We start from the raw sequence: 17,676 nt of genomic DNA on the forward strand, positions 1-17,676 counted from the left end.
ATGCAGAGAAATAAAGAGAGCGGGGCTGCGCCTGAGCATATAGCAGATTATAGGAAATTAAATCGAGGGCAGAGCAAGGCGATTACAGAGTTATGATTTCACAAGCAGCCATACACACAGAGCAGCCAGATGGAGTGAAAACACACAACTCGCTCCACTTTGAAGAGAGTTAAGTCGATTAAATAATTTCATCTGAGCATCATCAGCATCTGTTGGAGCCCCGTGAGGACCCTTTGCCTCAGGCCAATTATGGGATCCGCTCTGCTCCTCCACAATCTGGACTTTCTTCTCATCTCACTACTCAGTGGTTTATTTCTGGTAAGTGTTTTTATTTTCTTCTTCTTCATTCATGTAATAACCAAAATGTTATTTTGATGTTGCATTTGTGAACCAGCAGAGCCTTCTCTGTGCACACATCACTGACAGCATGTCGAGGAGATGTTGGGGATAATGCAAAGACACCTAAATCAGACAAAGCGTGCACAGTAGTCACTGGTCATATCTACAAAATTCACTCTCCACTTTGACATGTTTGCATCTCTTGGAAAAGATTGAGATAGCATTGTGTTTGACTTCATTTAAGGAAAGGTGTTGACCTCCAGAATAAAAGACAGAAATCCAAAGCGTCGAAACACACGTCACCCTCAAACCTCTAATTGTCTCTGTGCTGCACATCACGCTTCTCAGTGGCCAGTGAATACAGGCCAAATTGTGTGCGAGCATCAACTGGCGACAACGTCTCGTATCGACACTCGTATTGACATATTGGACTGGTCTGACGGGGATGAGCGCAAGCTGCTGTTATGAGTGATTACACTCTTGTTCCATTAAATGCATCTTCTCACAAACAACAGCGTGTTTGTGTAAAGCAGCGCCTGGAGACCTGTAATAGGCCAGGCAGTGTGTTTTACTGAGCCGTTTCGAGCTCTCACCTGACTGAGCCCCAATTCTTGCAATCAGAATGGGAGTGGATATTTAATTCGTAACTCCAGCAGCACCTGAACAATTCCACCTCTCCGGTTCACAGCTGTAATGATTTACTTTTGTCCGACATTGTGATTTATAATTGCACTCTTGAATATTGCCATAGCTGTATTCGGAGGGACTGCTGCCATCACACACACACACACACACACACACACACACACACACACACACACACACACACACACACACACACACACACACACACACACACACACACACACACACACACACTGTACAGACTAAGCATTGCACCAAGTTGGTTCTGTGTGTTTTGGCTGAGGCTGTTGTGCATTCAACAGGCAGTCCGCCCAGGCTCTGAGGTACAGTGCCTTTTCCCAGTGATGTGGTCCATCACTGTACCGCAGTGGACCTCGAGGCTCATTGGTTCAGATGGCAGAGGAAAACAATTATAACATTGCAGTGTATTTATAGCTGATTCAACATTCAGTCGTTAAAAGGCTGTGTCTGTGCGTGGTGTTTACCCGTTTTCTAACTTTGGTGTTTGCTTAGTCTTCCTCTTTTTCCCCCCAAACTGTGACCAAACCTTATATTTCACTGAAAGCCAAAGATGACAGTGGAAAGTGTGCGTCTCTGTTTGAAGCAAGAATACATTTTAAATTGAGAAATACAAACGACAGGATTGTGCCATTTTCCATAGACTTTGCATACAAATTATGATATCAAGGTATCGTGGATACAGATATTGAAGGATGCACTATCTGACTTTTCCAGCCCCGATACCTATGGTTTGGGTATCGACCAATTAAGGGCACTGAAGTGTTAAATTACTAAGCCGTATGCCTCACTGTGTAGACGTCGTTCTATTGGCAACATCAGGCTTAAGGCTTTGCAAAACAACATGTAACAAATAAATACATAGATGCAAATGTACTGAATAGTTATTTATTGTTAAAACAATACATCTTGCACTAGCAACCATTTTTGTAAAACAATTCAAACTGTAACCTTTTTTAATGCAGCAACAATTTGGCCAAAACTTAAACAGGAATTATAACTTCAGTATATAATGTACAGTAGATAGCAAATGAACATACCATTTAATTGAATAGAGTCAGTATCTGATACCTGTATCATTGTACCCCTGCAGATATTCACCAACAAGTTGAGGTAGTTGGATCCATAAGTGTAATCCAACATTTTTGTATCTGAACGATACAAGAACAAATAGACATTTCCGTTATTACAATTATTAAGTGGAAGCACTGCTTGAGCGAACCTTTGTGAGCATTTCATTTCTCTCTTATGACTGTTTCCCTCCCTGATGACCTCACTGGATGCACTAGAGCGGTATCAGTCCGATACCCTAGCATTATGTCTGCACTGTGAACACGGTCATGTTTTGTAGTGCACTAGTCAGTTTAGTCTAGTTTTACTAGACGGGGAAAATATTTGTTGTCAACCACATTAGCCAAACCTTTTTTTTTTGGTGTGCAGAGAAACATGCATTTATCCCCAAATGCATGTTTGGGGATAAATGTTCCATAAAATGCAAAAAAAAATGTTTTAAATAATTCACTCTTATCCCGTGTTCATCGTTAAAAAACCTTTTAGAGTTGATGGCCTTAATAAAAACACACACTGCTTCTTGGAAGAAAGTGTTAGAATAGTGATATCCATCTCAAATTACCCTCAGTGAAATTTCATAACAGGAGATTAGAGTGCGAGATAATCTCATTTCAGTCTGTCTCTATTAATTAGGGGCAGCAGATTACTTCTCTCTAATTCATGTGAACTGCTGCTGCATTTGTGAAACAAGCTTTAGTATTTAAATTTATTTTGCATGTCTTGTTAACTGAACTCTGGTAGGACTTATAATTATTTATTTTTTACCACTTGTGTCTTTACTCTGCGACGTCATGCAGACTTCATTGCCATAAACATTCCATAATAAGACTAGTGATACTTCATTATATTCAGTATTATTATTTATATAGCATATTGAGGCAACATGTTCATATTAAGTTAATACATTTCATCGACTCAAATACTTCAAAGATTATTTTGTATTTGAAGATAGTGTAGAAAATAATTTGACTCAATATGAACAATTAAGTGAATTATTCTTTGGATCAATACTTTTTTTTTCTACGGCTGTTTTGATCTCATGCAGGGTTTTAAAAGAAAAAAGCTTCATGGTTTGATTTTTTTCGATCAAAAAACCCTGTTGGAAACCAGTTTATTGACCATCCGATTTGATGTATTCATTATTTTACTCTGGAACTTCAAACTGTTTGGGAGTTTGCTTGATTTCAATTCCCTCTCTGATCAGACCCCATTAAGGCCCAGAGGGACAACAAAGCCCTTCAGTAATTAACTGTCATTTCTTCCCCACCTACAGATAGACCTCCACTCTTTGATTATGATATTGTATTGTTTGATGCATGGCCAGGCTTTAAATGATGACCTTTACTGTTCCTAATGGGGAGAAGAGAAGCAGTAGGAGGTGCGTGACTTGGTATCAAAGTGTGAGAATTACCAGAATGTGCCAACTTTTAAAACCCCTTCAAAAGCGTAAGTGTTATTTTTTTCTTCCACACAATGAACAAAACGGGCTTCAACTAAGGCTTCTTTTAAAGAAAATCCACTTGTTGTGGGCTTTTATGCTCGGCTGAACGCAATCACTGCTGAGCATCAGAAAGGCTTTTACCGTATTGACTTTTGTTCCTTTTGCAGTAATTAATTTACCAATCAGAGCTCACTGCCCCGCTGCTCACAAAAACAATGAAACAACTCTCAGTCTTAACACAGTGTAGTTGTCTTACTTTATCCAGTTAGTTCTAGTTGAGCAGTGGAGGATCCATGGAGGGGAAAGCTAATTGTTGCATACCTCGAGCAAATTGGAGCCCTCGCATGGCAGACGGCTACAGTCCAGGCCATCCGGTCATGTGAATCCACCAAAATTCACACCAGAAAAAACAAAAACAAACAGACAGACGAAAATACCCATGACAATCATCATCATGAATGCATTTCAAACATATCAATGCCATATTTGCAACTGGATTTCTTTGTAACTTTTAGGTTTTTGTACAGTGGCAATATATTGTGATCAGCTTTCCCTCATTGCTTGTACTGGAATTCTTGCCTATTGCTGAACATTTCGTTGGTTTGATAGCTGTCACGCTGGTCGGCGTCACAGACAAAACAGGAAGCGATCTTGAAACGAGCCTCACGATTGTGACAAGTTGTGACATTTGACTCAGGATGAAGCATTGTTTGATTGCTTTAAATAGGCGCAGAGGTAATGCCTTTCAACTCCCACTATCTTTTCAAAGTACAGGGCCCTAATGCCAATGCTGACGTTGTTTGATGAATTGGTGAGTTTCTTGTGTTCCCAATACATGTCTCATTATGTCTCATAGTTATTACTCTGGTAAAATGAAGGTCAAATAGAATAAAAGCTTTGGGCTGGTGGAGGGAGCTAGATATCAGAAAATATCAGTCTCTTTGCCCGTTCATTCGTGGTGGATCTCTCTTTCTCTCTCATTCATATACAGTATATATTTATTTATATATATATATATATATATATATATATATATATATATATATATATATATATATATATATATATATATATATATTTACCGGACTGCAGTTTTGATTTGCAGGTTGATTGGTCATGATGCCTGCCGCTACCGAATTGATTGGATCGCTCACACTGTTTCCAATGCAATCAAGTGTGTTACATGGCCTCCAGTCATGAAATCACCCAACTTGAGGCACCCTGTCTGCTCACACCTCCCTGATTAAAAATGTAAAGTGCCATAAGCCACCAGTTGAGATATGAAGCTACTACTTCTATGTGCAGCAATATGACTAGCTAGTCGGGCATTGCAATAATTCCATCTATTTACTATCGTCTTGTTCGGGGCTAGGTCATGGGGTCATGGGGTCAGCAGGCCTAGGAGAGTGTTCCCTCTCCCCAGCAACGCTTTCCAGCTCATCCTGGGAAACCCAGAGGCATTCTCTCAGGCCAGACGTGATATATAAACCCCTCCAGCGATATATGTAAACCCTCTTATCATTGTTTCGGTCACTACCCAAAGCTCATGACCATGAACTGGAAAGTTGAGAGCTTTGACTTGCGGCTCATCTCACTTTTTTTCCCCACTTTACAACCAGTTTCATAACAAGTGACTTCGAAAGAAGCTACAATTACACATAATTACATTACTTCCTGTTGGCCACTGCATGTTTGAACTCCGAAAAACGCACTACTTATATATCCTACAGGTTTTCGGTTTGTGGTCTTAGTATGAACATATACTGTACATTAAACATATTTTCTGTCACATTCAAGGTGGAAAATGCCTCAGAAATGATATACATGTATCATGTCCATAGGCTGGATGGGAGTTTATATGTATTTATAAGAGGCGACAGCAGGTCAGGAAAGCTTTTAAAGTTGTGTTTGAGGTATAATTATGGATAGCGCTTTAAACCACTGGAAGTCTACAGCTCTGGGGAGACACTTGCACTTACTGCTCCAGTGAAATGTCACATCACAGAGTCACCAAAAGAAACCAAAAATAACATGCTTACATTCTCAGCTTTGACATTATCATGTATTTGATGGACTATGGAGAAATAGGCAATAGAATATTAGGTTGGAGGATTTGAAAGGGAAGATTTGAAAGGGAGTATTCTGGTGCACATATGGTTTTTATACCCACCTTAAAATGTAATTTCTCCATCCAAATGAAATTACGTGGTTGGTACATCTAAGATTGCCTGTTTTGCAATGTAGTTTTACAGCACATATACTGTGGATTTAAGCAGCTCGGAGGTGTAAACTCTGTATCGGCTGCTGTACTTTGCTTGTCGCTGCAGATTGTGAGTCACTTCGCTGTCGTCACTGGTCAGTTAACATGTTTGCCTAAATTTCCCTAGGATCAGCATGGGATTCAGCTCACAGAGGCAACTTGTAGTGGGGAAAATACCCTTCACACACATATCATTATGCACTGTATTTCACTGCAGAGCTTTACAGTAGCCGAGAGGATTCCTGAGGATAATCTAAAAGCTCTTCAAAACGCACACATCTTGTGCCACGGTTATCTTCTTTTTTTCTTTATTGACTGACACATTGCTCAATCTTTAGAGGGCCTGTGAGTCAGACTCATAATGTGTGTGTTAATAGGAGAGTCTTCAGTTTCACCAGCATGGTAAGGTTATACCATGGCTCTGTTTGGCTCAGGAAGGGGCTTGTTTTCTTGACTTACCGTGACCTCTGCTTCTTTTTTTTCTTCTTAGCTTTTCCACTTGAAAAACGAGTATGTGTAACTGAATGCCACTTTCACACCTCACTGAAAAAGTTACACTTCTTACAGATAATGACGTGCCCTAAGAACCTCAGTATTTCATAAAGATCTGCTATTTGGCTGTGTAAGAGTTTGAATTGGTGGCAACATCATGGTATTTTTTGTTCTTAACCTTGAAGACTTGCACAGGACTAGTATGCAGGAGACTTTCATGGATTTAAAAATCCCCCCTCAATGCCTGTGTTTTATGCGTTGCATTCGCAACGGGATAAGTGAAGTCTGGATTTTATGACTATTTACTGGCAATATCCCCCAGGATGATGTCAAGGCTCTAACATCATATTATAGAAACATATTATACTATATGATATATATATATATATATATATATATATATATATATATATATATATATATATATATATATATATATATATATATATATATACATATATATACGTATATATATATATATATATATATATATATATATATATATATATATATATATATATATATATATATATATATTATTATATTTATTTTATAGATATTATATGATATAGGTCTCTTTATGTTTATATAATACTTACAATGTCCTCTTGCTCTTGTGGGAATGGGTCTCCATGCTGTATAGCGAGATGAACCTCCTGAATTTGCACCCAAAATGCTGTCAAAACTTTCATTTGTAATTGCCAACTAATTGCCTCCACAATGCTCGACCAGGAAAGAGTCTGAAAAACACAAAGGGAGAAACAATTTAAAAAAAGATGCAGATTTGCCACAAGACCTCTGGCGAATGCAATGTTTACTTGACAAATTATGAATATGGCAATTTGCACGGTATTACTCCTTCTGTGCGAATAGGGCTTTAATGATGCCTTTAAATCAGCTTCGTAGTACCCAGTGATCCTGCGAGTGATCTGTCTTCAAAAGCTAACAAGCGTCGGTGAAGGCAAAAGAAGGCATTATTTAATGAGACATTTTCTTTCGCAAACTCAATTTTCTTTTTCTCATTGTGGACATTTTCCTGAAGACGGGCAGGTTCCAAGATTCAGCTGATTACCAGGGACGCGCTGTACTTATCTCTGAGAAGTTGAAGCCCCGTCCATGTGTGAAACATTTGACACATTTCAGAGTGAAAGGCTGCCTCTCTTCTGTCAGTCATTGATAAGGTTGTCTGACTTTCATCTTCTTGTTGAGCATGTCCAATATCAACATTCTTTTCATTCAACCCTTGCACCAAGATACTCTTGGAATAACAACATATCATCACTCAAACTATTCTAAAAGTCATGGCCGCACTGATTGATTGCAAACGCAGTGATAAGGTTGCGTCCTATGCGGTCCCATTTCATCAGTTACCTGCTGTATCAATATTGTGGTGCAGACTTCCTCGCGGGCAATATGCTTGGAATCTCAGAATACCTCAGTTGAGTTGACATGTGAAAATTCTCAGCTATGTAGATGCCTTTGCCGTTGACCCATGGTTCTGCTCAGCCCTACCCCCACTGTTGGGGAAGGGATTGAGTTTCAAACATACAGAAGCTCCCGAACTCATTCTGCTCCCCTAAATTCAACGCAAATTGAGTTATTATTCAATTCCCCAAATTATCAGGGGCAGGGCGAGAGGGATTTCACACATCTGATCCAGTTGTTTACGCAATTTGGAAGCAGCTCAAATCTTGGGCAGGAATACTCCCTCGGCTTATGGTTGAGAGGAGGCCAGATTTATGAAAAAGGACCTTTATTAGTTTAATTGCAAAACTCTGGGGCTTATGGGTTTGTATGCACGCCGTTCACAGCTCCAGATTTTCCAGCAATAAGTAAGACATCCTTACACTGCAGTTACAGGGAATGTCTCAGCCAATTTAAATTCAGATAACGGTACGACGTTTGGTCGGACCGTTCCGCGTTAGCTCCACGGTTTTTAAAACACCAGCTAATTAGCAGAAACTGTGATCGTGGTTGCAAAGTTAGAGGATTTTAATGAATGTTTTGGGACTGACATTTACAAGTGTAATGCTTTTGTGTATAAAGGACAGATAGATGATACATCCTGAATGTTATTGCAAATGTGTTTGCATGAGTTCTTCCTCCAGCATTCGAAGGTATTGCTCATCAGTCAAAGTTCACCATGTCTTTCCCCGGTAGTCTGGTGACATGTGTTGTTGGGACAGGCTTGGGCCAACCCGTACTAAGAATTAAGTTAAGTTAGTGAATAAGTTCATTAACAAATTATTAACGCAACATTTTGGTTAATTATATAGTTGAGATTTCTGTGTAAACTTTGTTGTGTGTACATTTTTACTTTAGTATTTGCTACGTTCACATTTTAACACTTAAAACCAGTGTTTTAGAGTCAAACAACAAAAGCATGTTAGTGAATTAGTGTCATGCAGCGCAGGATGTTTGTCACTCAATTATAGCTGAACTCAAACCATATCTGCATTCATGTGTGTACAAATGTGCGCTAAATAAAAGCTATTTTAAACGCTGCTGTTTCATACTGTGTGGTAACCTGGCAATGTTTAAATATTGAGTTTGAATAATTTATCAAAATCTCTATTTGACACTCAGAGCTGGAACATCCGTTAAGACTTTGTGGCTTATTTCGTCCATTTTTTTTTTTTGCCGATGTGATGTGGCATGGTAGTTTTTGGAAGAGCCCGACCTCCATGTGGTATTATTGATGAGGTTTTTTCAAGGATAATTGGCATCAAGAGGGCTTCAGTAAAGAACCGTAAAAGCCTACCAAGAAGCTACATTCAGCACGTACTGTAATAAATATTGAAGGATACTATATCGGCTTGAAAGGTTTTCCATTCTTTCTTTTTTTTATGACTACAAAGTTTTATAATGTCATATCCACATTCTACTCGTTCAAATATCTAGACATCTCATATATACTCAGACATATTGATTACCAATATTAGTTGGGACACTAAGGCCCTTTACTACCTTCTCCTGTTTACTGCATGCGTCTAAATCTCCTTTAAAAACCACATTCACAATGTTTTCATGGCCATAATTAAGATGTGAAGATGCAGCTACTACTTGTTAGGGCCTTTACACACCGGAGGCGGGACAAAGAATTGACAAAAAAAGGAAGCTTCAGGCTAGCACACCGGAATTTCAAACCAAACTGTCACCGGTTGAGTTGCATTGTGGGTAATGCAGGCTCCAGGTTTTGTATGTAGATAGTTTGGTGTCAGTCTGTGTGATAAGACAGATGATGTGTTCTCTGCGGTGAAATTTAAAGGGATTGCAAACAATCATGCATGAGGAAACGCTCAGAAACTTTGGTACTTTATGATCCTTTCATGTGTTGAGGATCAGTCAGTTCTCCACTGTTTTAAACCATTTATATAGTAAATTATCTACATTTAAACCCAGGGAATGCTTTTCATTAGGCAACGGTGCAAACAACCAACTCCATATATGGTATAAAACAAATACATTTTATAACACTTAGTCCAAAAAGAAGTTTTTTGTTTTAGTGGCTGACGTTCAATGTGGATTCACTTACACTATGTTACTGTTGTGTTTACAGGGAGCTGAATGTGTGATATCGACTTGCAATGTTCTCATCCGTGCACAGTGTTTGCCTTTCACCACAGACTCTGCCTTTTACCCAGTTCGAGACATTTTCAGTCAAATAAAAACATGGTTCAAAGCCCTGAGCACCAGCGGCCTTGTAGTAAGCGGAGAGTGGAAAGCTCATGCTGACAGGCCAGTTGTAGGCCTGTCAGTTGGAGCACACCATGAACACTGTATGCTCCATGTGGGCTAACATTATCTATACTCACTAGACAGTCTGAGAAGCTTCATCCCCTGATATGTGCATTAAAACTGTGTCTTGAATATGCATTAAATCCTTTCAATTTCCTGTCATTATATGATGTATATATTTTTTTATCTTCGTTCCATTAATGGATCAGAACAACCTCATTTAGTGGCTTTATGGAAACAGATTTGTGGAAGAACAGCTTTTTATAATCATTCATTCTACAATGAATATTAACACTGGACAATATATTGGAAAAGGACAAAACACAAGTAAAATGTTTCCCTTTATTTAAAGGACTGTAGAATGTATAACAATGTCCTCAATGTTTTTTTTATATATTTATGAATCTTCCTTAAGAGCTTGTCTTTCAAATGGACTTACTGAATGTCGTGGGAATTCTTTTTCCTTGAAGTCAGGCTGGAAATTATTCTGCGTGTTATGCATGTTAACCCTTCCAGCATTGCTTTAGGGAAAGACGCAACATGCACGTTTTACATATCATATTGAAGGTCACAGTAGCGTGGTTGCTATCATCAGAAAAATATGTTGATGAGTACAAATATTAACCACATGCTAAAAAATAAATTGGAACACATTTCATTAATTTGCTGAACCTTATTTATAATTCTTAATGATAATAATGGTTGTCAGTTTATTCTTTTTCCTTGCTGCAGAGAGGTGACTTTGACCTTGTGTGATGATTTTGAATAGTCTTTGTGCTAGAATAGCTACTCGTGAAAAGCACCTCAATCAAGGTGACCAAGTGCACAGGGTTCACTCCCAGCAGCCTCTTCAATAAGCAAATCAAAAGGATGGAATATTAGTAGGCAATGAGAGACACCTTGAGGTGATTAAACAGTGCTTAATTTGTCTCGATTTTTCATGCTTTATTGGAAAGGTAGTCACAATTAAGGTCTTATCAAAACAATGTCCTTGTCCTCGGGCTTCGCAGCTAGCAGGTGGCTTTGTGCCCCTCCGGTTAAAAAGAGGATAAGAGGCTGATTGCTTGGAGTGTCGCCCTCAAAGGGTGTCACCTTTTTTTGCACTCGGCTCCTTCTTCACTCAAATGTTAAACCATTGTCCACAGCACTGATTGCTGTTTGTGCTCTGATCTCGCTGGTAACGGCACAACATGCTCGCTGCAGAAATTATTATCATCCGTTTCCTATAAGGTCAGAAGGACAAGTGCTGTCACATTGGTTTGGCTTCAACGTGTGCATAATTGAGCTCAGTCTTACTGGTCCAACTCATATTCTTTGCATGTGAGCCCCCTCTGTGTATCTGATCGCCTGTGTACCTGTGTTGAACCCAGACAGGCATTCTGGTTCATTGACTTCAGTTTTACGCTGATCTTTTAGGTACCTGACTTAAAAGCACAAGATCATCCACGACCGTCTCTGATAGTTGTAGGGCCACAACTAACGATTACTTTCATTATTGATGAATCTGCATAAAATGTAAATGTTGGGAAACATGGCCATCACAATTCCCATGATTGAACATCTTCAAATGCTTTTTGAAACCGTCCTGTCACATGAGACAAAGGAAAACGCTATGAAGCTGAAACCTATGTTTGACCATTGGCATAACTGACTCAATCAGAATAATATTCTTATTTTGCTCCTCTATATGTGGACATAAGAATCAAACATTACCATTGTGTTTCTGCTGATGACTCAGTCTTTAGGGCATAAAGTAGCAAACTTGAGCAAAAGATCGAGTGTTCCCATTCTGGAACAAGGTTTTGCAATTGAAGCGTATTTGCTGCTAATTAAAAGGCAGAAAAACATTTGTGGCGGCCGTGAAGACGCTGATGTGAATGGACAGAAATGAACCTTTGCAAGCTGGAAACACCTGAACCACTAAGTCCACCTGGCCTGGCAGTCAATTCCCTGTCATTATTCATTCATGAAAGCTGTTGTGTAGAAAGAAATTACCTTTGGGAAGCTTTCAGACATTTTAAGGCTTATCCAGTATTTCTTTTTTTTTTTTTTTGCATCAGTGTATATTTTCGTGAAAGTCTCTTTTAAAAATAGATGAGTCCATTAGAAAGTACCTGCTGTCAACCATGATAAATATTGTATTGTGTTGAGCCCTACTTTCTGCAACCTATTTCATATTTACAAGTACTCTAGGCCAAGGTGATTTGTAGGTATGTAATTAGCTTAACCAACAAACTTGACACTTCATTTATTATTACAGCTATTACGACCAAATAGGAAACCTAAACCAGACACCATCTTGCCACGGTGTTGCACCAACCGCGACGACAAATCATTCGCCGTTGCACCCACAGAGGGAAGAGCAGAGGAGACGCTGAGGCGCGTGTGCGTAGTCCATGCAAGAAGTGAATAAAGCACTTGTGGACTCATCATGACACATTTTGTTCATGAGAATGCTGCAGGTTAAATCACCTGCCACCTTTTAAAATACAATAAAAACATTTCCTCCATTTGCTGGTGGATAGAAATGTGTTTCATGCTCAAAACCTTTTTTTATTTAAGCACAAGCAACGCCTGCCAGTCACCCTACTGGAAAGACGTCGCCTTGTTAATGAAGTCAAACATTATCTCTAGCTCAGACAAGCGTGATCCGTTTAGTCCAATCAGATCGCTGCTCCTTTGTAAACAGCCTCTTAGAAGCCATGCGTCCCGCCTCTATTAGTTAAGCCCTTACTGGTTGTATTTGATACCTTTTCAACGAGAATTGATCATGGGGTGAAATATATGATATATCACAAGATGAAAACAATACCAGCGTCACAGCTGTTAATAATCAATTTTGAATGTCTATTTCTTCACAATTTGTTTCTCAGATTGCAAAATGTAATGGTCATTTTTATTTTTTTAGGTCCATTTAACTCTCACGATGAAAATCTACATGCATGAATAATGCTTGTGAATTCTAATATAAACTCGTTTCATCCTCAGCTGGGATTTAGAGGATTACTACTGAGGTTGCCATGCTGTGACTGAGAGAGTATCATATGCCATTAATGATACAGTGTGTGTCGTGAAACTGCACAATCTGTTACATCAGAAAGAGAGAAAAAAAAGCTCTAATGGATTAAAGATCTACTTTAAAATATATCTATAAATGGATTTTTAACCTATAATCCTCATCATCTATATACGAAAAATGACAAGATGTACATTTATGTAACCTATTGTCCTTCTAGCGGTCTGCCACAAGTACGCTAATTGACACTTTAGTGACATCCATTAAGATATTACGATATGTCCAGTGCATTTGATTGCTGCGTAAGCATTAGTAGTTTTTAAGCTTCTGATGAAAATTAAAATGCTTTAGTTGCATCGCTTTATTGGAGGAACGGCTCATACTCTTTGTATTCAATTACTTATATAAGGCATAAAGTGTCCTTTTCAATTTGGGAGAACAACACAATCCCAGCTGTCTGGGCTCCAGGAGATGTATGCTGCCTCTTTAGAGAACACACAATGTTTCCATCAAGGACAAAAGTGCTGTTCTTCAAGCTTCCGACCAGAGCGGGGTATAATTAGGAACTAAATGCTGCTTTAAGTCAGAATGTGGTCTGCGAGCATTTCCAAAGGACAACCAGTCTTGTGGTTTGTGGTTTTTATCATCAAATGCAAATTGCACAGTTGAAAAGGAGTGGCACTGACTCATAGAGTTTATAATATCCAGGAACCTCATCCGCTAAAACATTCATGCGGTGCAATATGTCAAAAGTAACATATTCATGTTTTTTCCAGATAGTGGACAGGCCATTAAAAACAAGATTCAGCAGAGTTATAATTTTCTCGACCCCCCTATTTTTGGAGAAAAAATAAAACATACAGGAAAGTCCAAAAACCCTTGGGATCCAATTTTGAGTATATGCCAACAACAAGGAAGTGAATGTTAGCCTCTGGTGCAAAGAATGGCAAATGACCAACACAAGTACATAAAACAAACATTTGACTGTATTCCCATAATAGAGGCGCTTTACAGTGACCAGAGTAAATATTATCTGTATATTATTTATCATCCATGTGACGAAGTGTGATCTGCAAAGGAAAGTCTCACTTTATACAACCATTTGCCTAAAAAATCTCATCCTCACCGCCGGATCAGCAAACAGAGAGAGGCCTTATTGGGTGACTGAAGTGAGGGAGAAAATTAATAGGTTTGTGTTTCCAGATAAAATAATAACAGAGTTGTAATCAGAGATTTCATGTTGACTATCAAAACACTGAAGTATAACAGTGTGTGTGTATCTACAGCTCATATAAACAGTTTTTAAAGGAATATTCACCCACAAAATGGCAATATGTGTATCATTGTCACCTTGTGTTACCTTGAATTCTTGAAAAAAAAAAAAAACACGCCTACACAGTGAACAAAAAACATAAAATTGAAGTAATTGGGAGCCACATTTTACAACTGCGAAACTATATCCAAACATCTGTTAGCAAATCTTTACGATTTAAAACACATTGTATTTTCCCAGAATCTCACAGACGAGTAGCGTGCCTGTGCAAGCTGCGTTTTAAACATTAAGGTTACCGCAAAGATGCATGTGTTTGGGAAGAAGTGAGCACGCGACAGGATAAATGAGACTTGGATTATGCTGCACGAGTTGTGTGAGAGTCTGTAAACGGATGTTTTGATTTGGGTTTGCTGTTATCAAACTTAAATTCATCAAGACTCGCTGTCACGGTGAAATTGAAGTTAATGGGGAGACACATTCAATGACATTTTATCTTTATTACTGTGATATTTTCAGGTGCATCACAACTTAAAGAATTATTCTGCAGCTGCTTCCAAATCGTATTTCGTTCATGTCGGCGATGAAGATGAAGAGGCTGTCGAAATCCCAACTGTTGTTTTGGCTCTCAGCCAGTGACGGACTGAGCAGAGCCAGCTTTTGGACATGTAGTGGTCCTCTAGTGCCACCATCAAGCTTGCCTTTCAGTTTTTAAATAAACGTATCTCCTGTTCCCATGTTCCTAACAGAAGGAACCTTTTCAATAATTTTTTTAATGCTTATTTCCAGTACCACCATTAAAAACCTTTTTTGAGCATATTTTTTGCATACTTTAAAGCTTACTTCCTTCTATAATTCATACTTTGTGGAGCCTCCAGAAAGTGTGATGGAATACTGAAAAAAGTGTTTCCCTTATTGCGTTGCTGTGAATCAATCCCTTGCATTACATCTTTAGCTGTTCAATTATTCAGCGATTGCAGATATATTTTGAAGCAATCTACTGGTATTTGTTCATCAGGAGGCATTTTCTCTGTGTGAAGATTTTAAAGATATGCAACTCCACAATAACATCTTAATACTAGTAAAGATATGTCTTTGACATTTCCTTGACTCGAACGGAGACGAGCGCAAAGGTCACAACCGTCTGAAGGTCACAAACATCTGAAGCAGCGGCCTTTTTTTTGCAGGAATGCACAAGTCTCTGCTTTAAAGGTTGTTCGAGTGTCTGGTTGAAGGTTAGTTTAGTATGTTTGTACTTGGGAGTTTGGCTCAGTCGTGTCGTTGTTCTGTATTTAGATTACTTTTTCATGGTCTGGGATCCTGCTGATGAGATCATTGGGCTGTACTTTGACTAGCAATCCATTGTTGATGTACAAAAGACAATTACACACCTTTGAACTCGGTGCCGCGATCATTGTAACTTTTTGGATATTTTGCTTTGTGCTTTCTAATGAAAGTCTACCTCACCGAGCTCCAGCATTTCACTCTCTTATTCACTGTAGGGCACTTCAGGAAATGACTTTGGTCAACCACAACTTTCTCAAAAAAAAGAGGAAAAAAAAAAGCAAGACTGTCCACAATCTAGACTGTTGGTAATGTACCGGAAACCCAGTGTCTCCACTCTATGTATGCATGGCATCTATCCACATGACTCAATTTTTGCATTTAGAAAGAAATCCTTCACAAAATATTCAAAAATCAACAAATGATAGACTTAAGACATCTGTGGTACCAGCCAAGCTAAACCTTCATAACTAAATATAGCTAAGATTTAAGTTACAAAAAAAATATAGAAACCAGATGCTGGAATTAGAACTAAAACTGTAAATGTACCTTCATTCACGTATGCCAGTATTTAGTCGTAGTGGTTCAACACTGTCTTGACACACCGGCCTAAAAACAGTTCTCTCAATATTGGTCTTATATCCTTGCAGAGAGCTGCAGTTTAAGTCATCAAGCCGCAGTTTGCAAAGACAAATAGAAACTTGTGGTTTATTCAAGTGGAGTTTGTATTCTACAGAGCAGTGATGAAAACACACATATTTATATGGTGTGTGCTTTTCAAATTTTCATTTTTGGCACATGCGCAAAAACTGTTTAACAAAAAGATGACTGTGTTTTGAATGAAACGCAGTAAATAAGAATGTCCATGTTTCTCCCCGTAAGAGTTGTGTTTACTTTGGAGGTTTGGACTCTTGCCAGCGGAGGAGGAAAAGTTTTCAGAAATAATCAGGGGGCACACTTATTACCCAGGATTCTCTTCTCAAAATGGTACATGATACTCTTCTATGTCCCTGCGTTTTTTAAATTGCGTCTGCAGATGAAGGAAGACATTTCCCCAGTTTTTGAGAAACTATACCCAGAAACTCCCTCCCTCATTTTAGGTTAATGTTTCACAGGGGATCCAACTAAGCCCCATAGGTTAAGATATTTGTTTTTAATGTGTTGGAAAGGCCGCTTCACTTACCAGTTATGGAGGAAAAAGCCAGCACTGAGGAAAAAAAAAGCTAATTGTAACTGAAGTATAACTGACATTCCACTTTGAAGTGTTCGACTGAAGTGAGAATGTCCATCATGACAAAAAAAACTCAACATGTAATATAAAGTAAATCCATGACATATATTAAGTGTTTTTTAAAATTTCCATTAAAACTGTGAACATATCACTTATGCATTGAGGATAATTACGTTTGTCCCTTCAGAGCGGTTACCATCCAGATTCACTGTTTCTGTCTCCTGTTTGTTCAGCTTTCACCTAAGGTAACACCACCCGGTTATTCAGATGAAAATAGTATGAATGGCTCGGCAGCGTTCAGTGGAATATTCTATATTGGCATCGTTAGTACAGTAAACAGGTAGTATCTATCCTTGTTCGCCTGTGGTCGAATGTTGTTCCATCTGTGGTTGTTTACTGTGCAAAGCCATAAACGTCTTCATTCTGGAACCTTATTCAGCTCTCAGACTGGACATCCTTATTTCAGGACTGCAAGTAGTGAAAATATTGATGGATTGAGGTATTGTGGTTTCGAGTGTGGCAAATCCAAGATGGCTCGGTATTTACGCTTTCATTTTAAGATCAGGAAATTACGCACTTGCATCAGAGACAATGACCACCTAAGGGCAACTCAGACACTGAACTCTTTTAAGACTGGCCTAAAAACCTTTTTTTTCAGGAAGGCATTTTTTACCTTGTGTTAATTCATTGTCAGCTATAATTTTTTTAATTATGGGTTGCTTTAACTATGTTTTTATTTGTTTTATTATATATTGGCTCTGTGGCATTCTTTTGAAGAAAAAGTGTGTTAAAAATTAACTGCATTGTTATTATTATTATTATTATTATTATTATTATTATTATTATTATTATTATTATACACACATACGTC

At 38.5% G+C, this 17,676-nt stretch overlaps 1 protein-coding gene across 1 annotated transcript in view; it reads left to right on the forward strand.

Moving 5' to 3' along the window:
* Window positions 1–249: 249 nt before the first annotated feature.
* pth1r (parathyroid hormone 1 receptor) overlaps window positions 250–17,676 on the forward strand; it is a gene marked incomplete at both ends in the record, with an annotated part of 41,984 nt that continues 24,557 nt past the window's right edge. The window contains one exon of the mRNA XM_079217999.1: window positions 250–318. Coding sequence (XP_079074125.1) covers window positions 250–318 — 69 coding nt within the window. The remainder of the gene's footprint in view (window positions 319–17,676) is intronic.

Source organism: Taurulus bubalis (genome assembly GCF_910589615.1).
Source record: "Taurulus bubalis genome assembly, chromosome: 1".
Taxonomy (NCBI): domain Eukaryota; kingdom Metazoa; phylum Chordata; class Actinopteri; order Perciformes; family Cottidae; genus Taurulus; species Taurulus bubalis.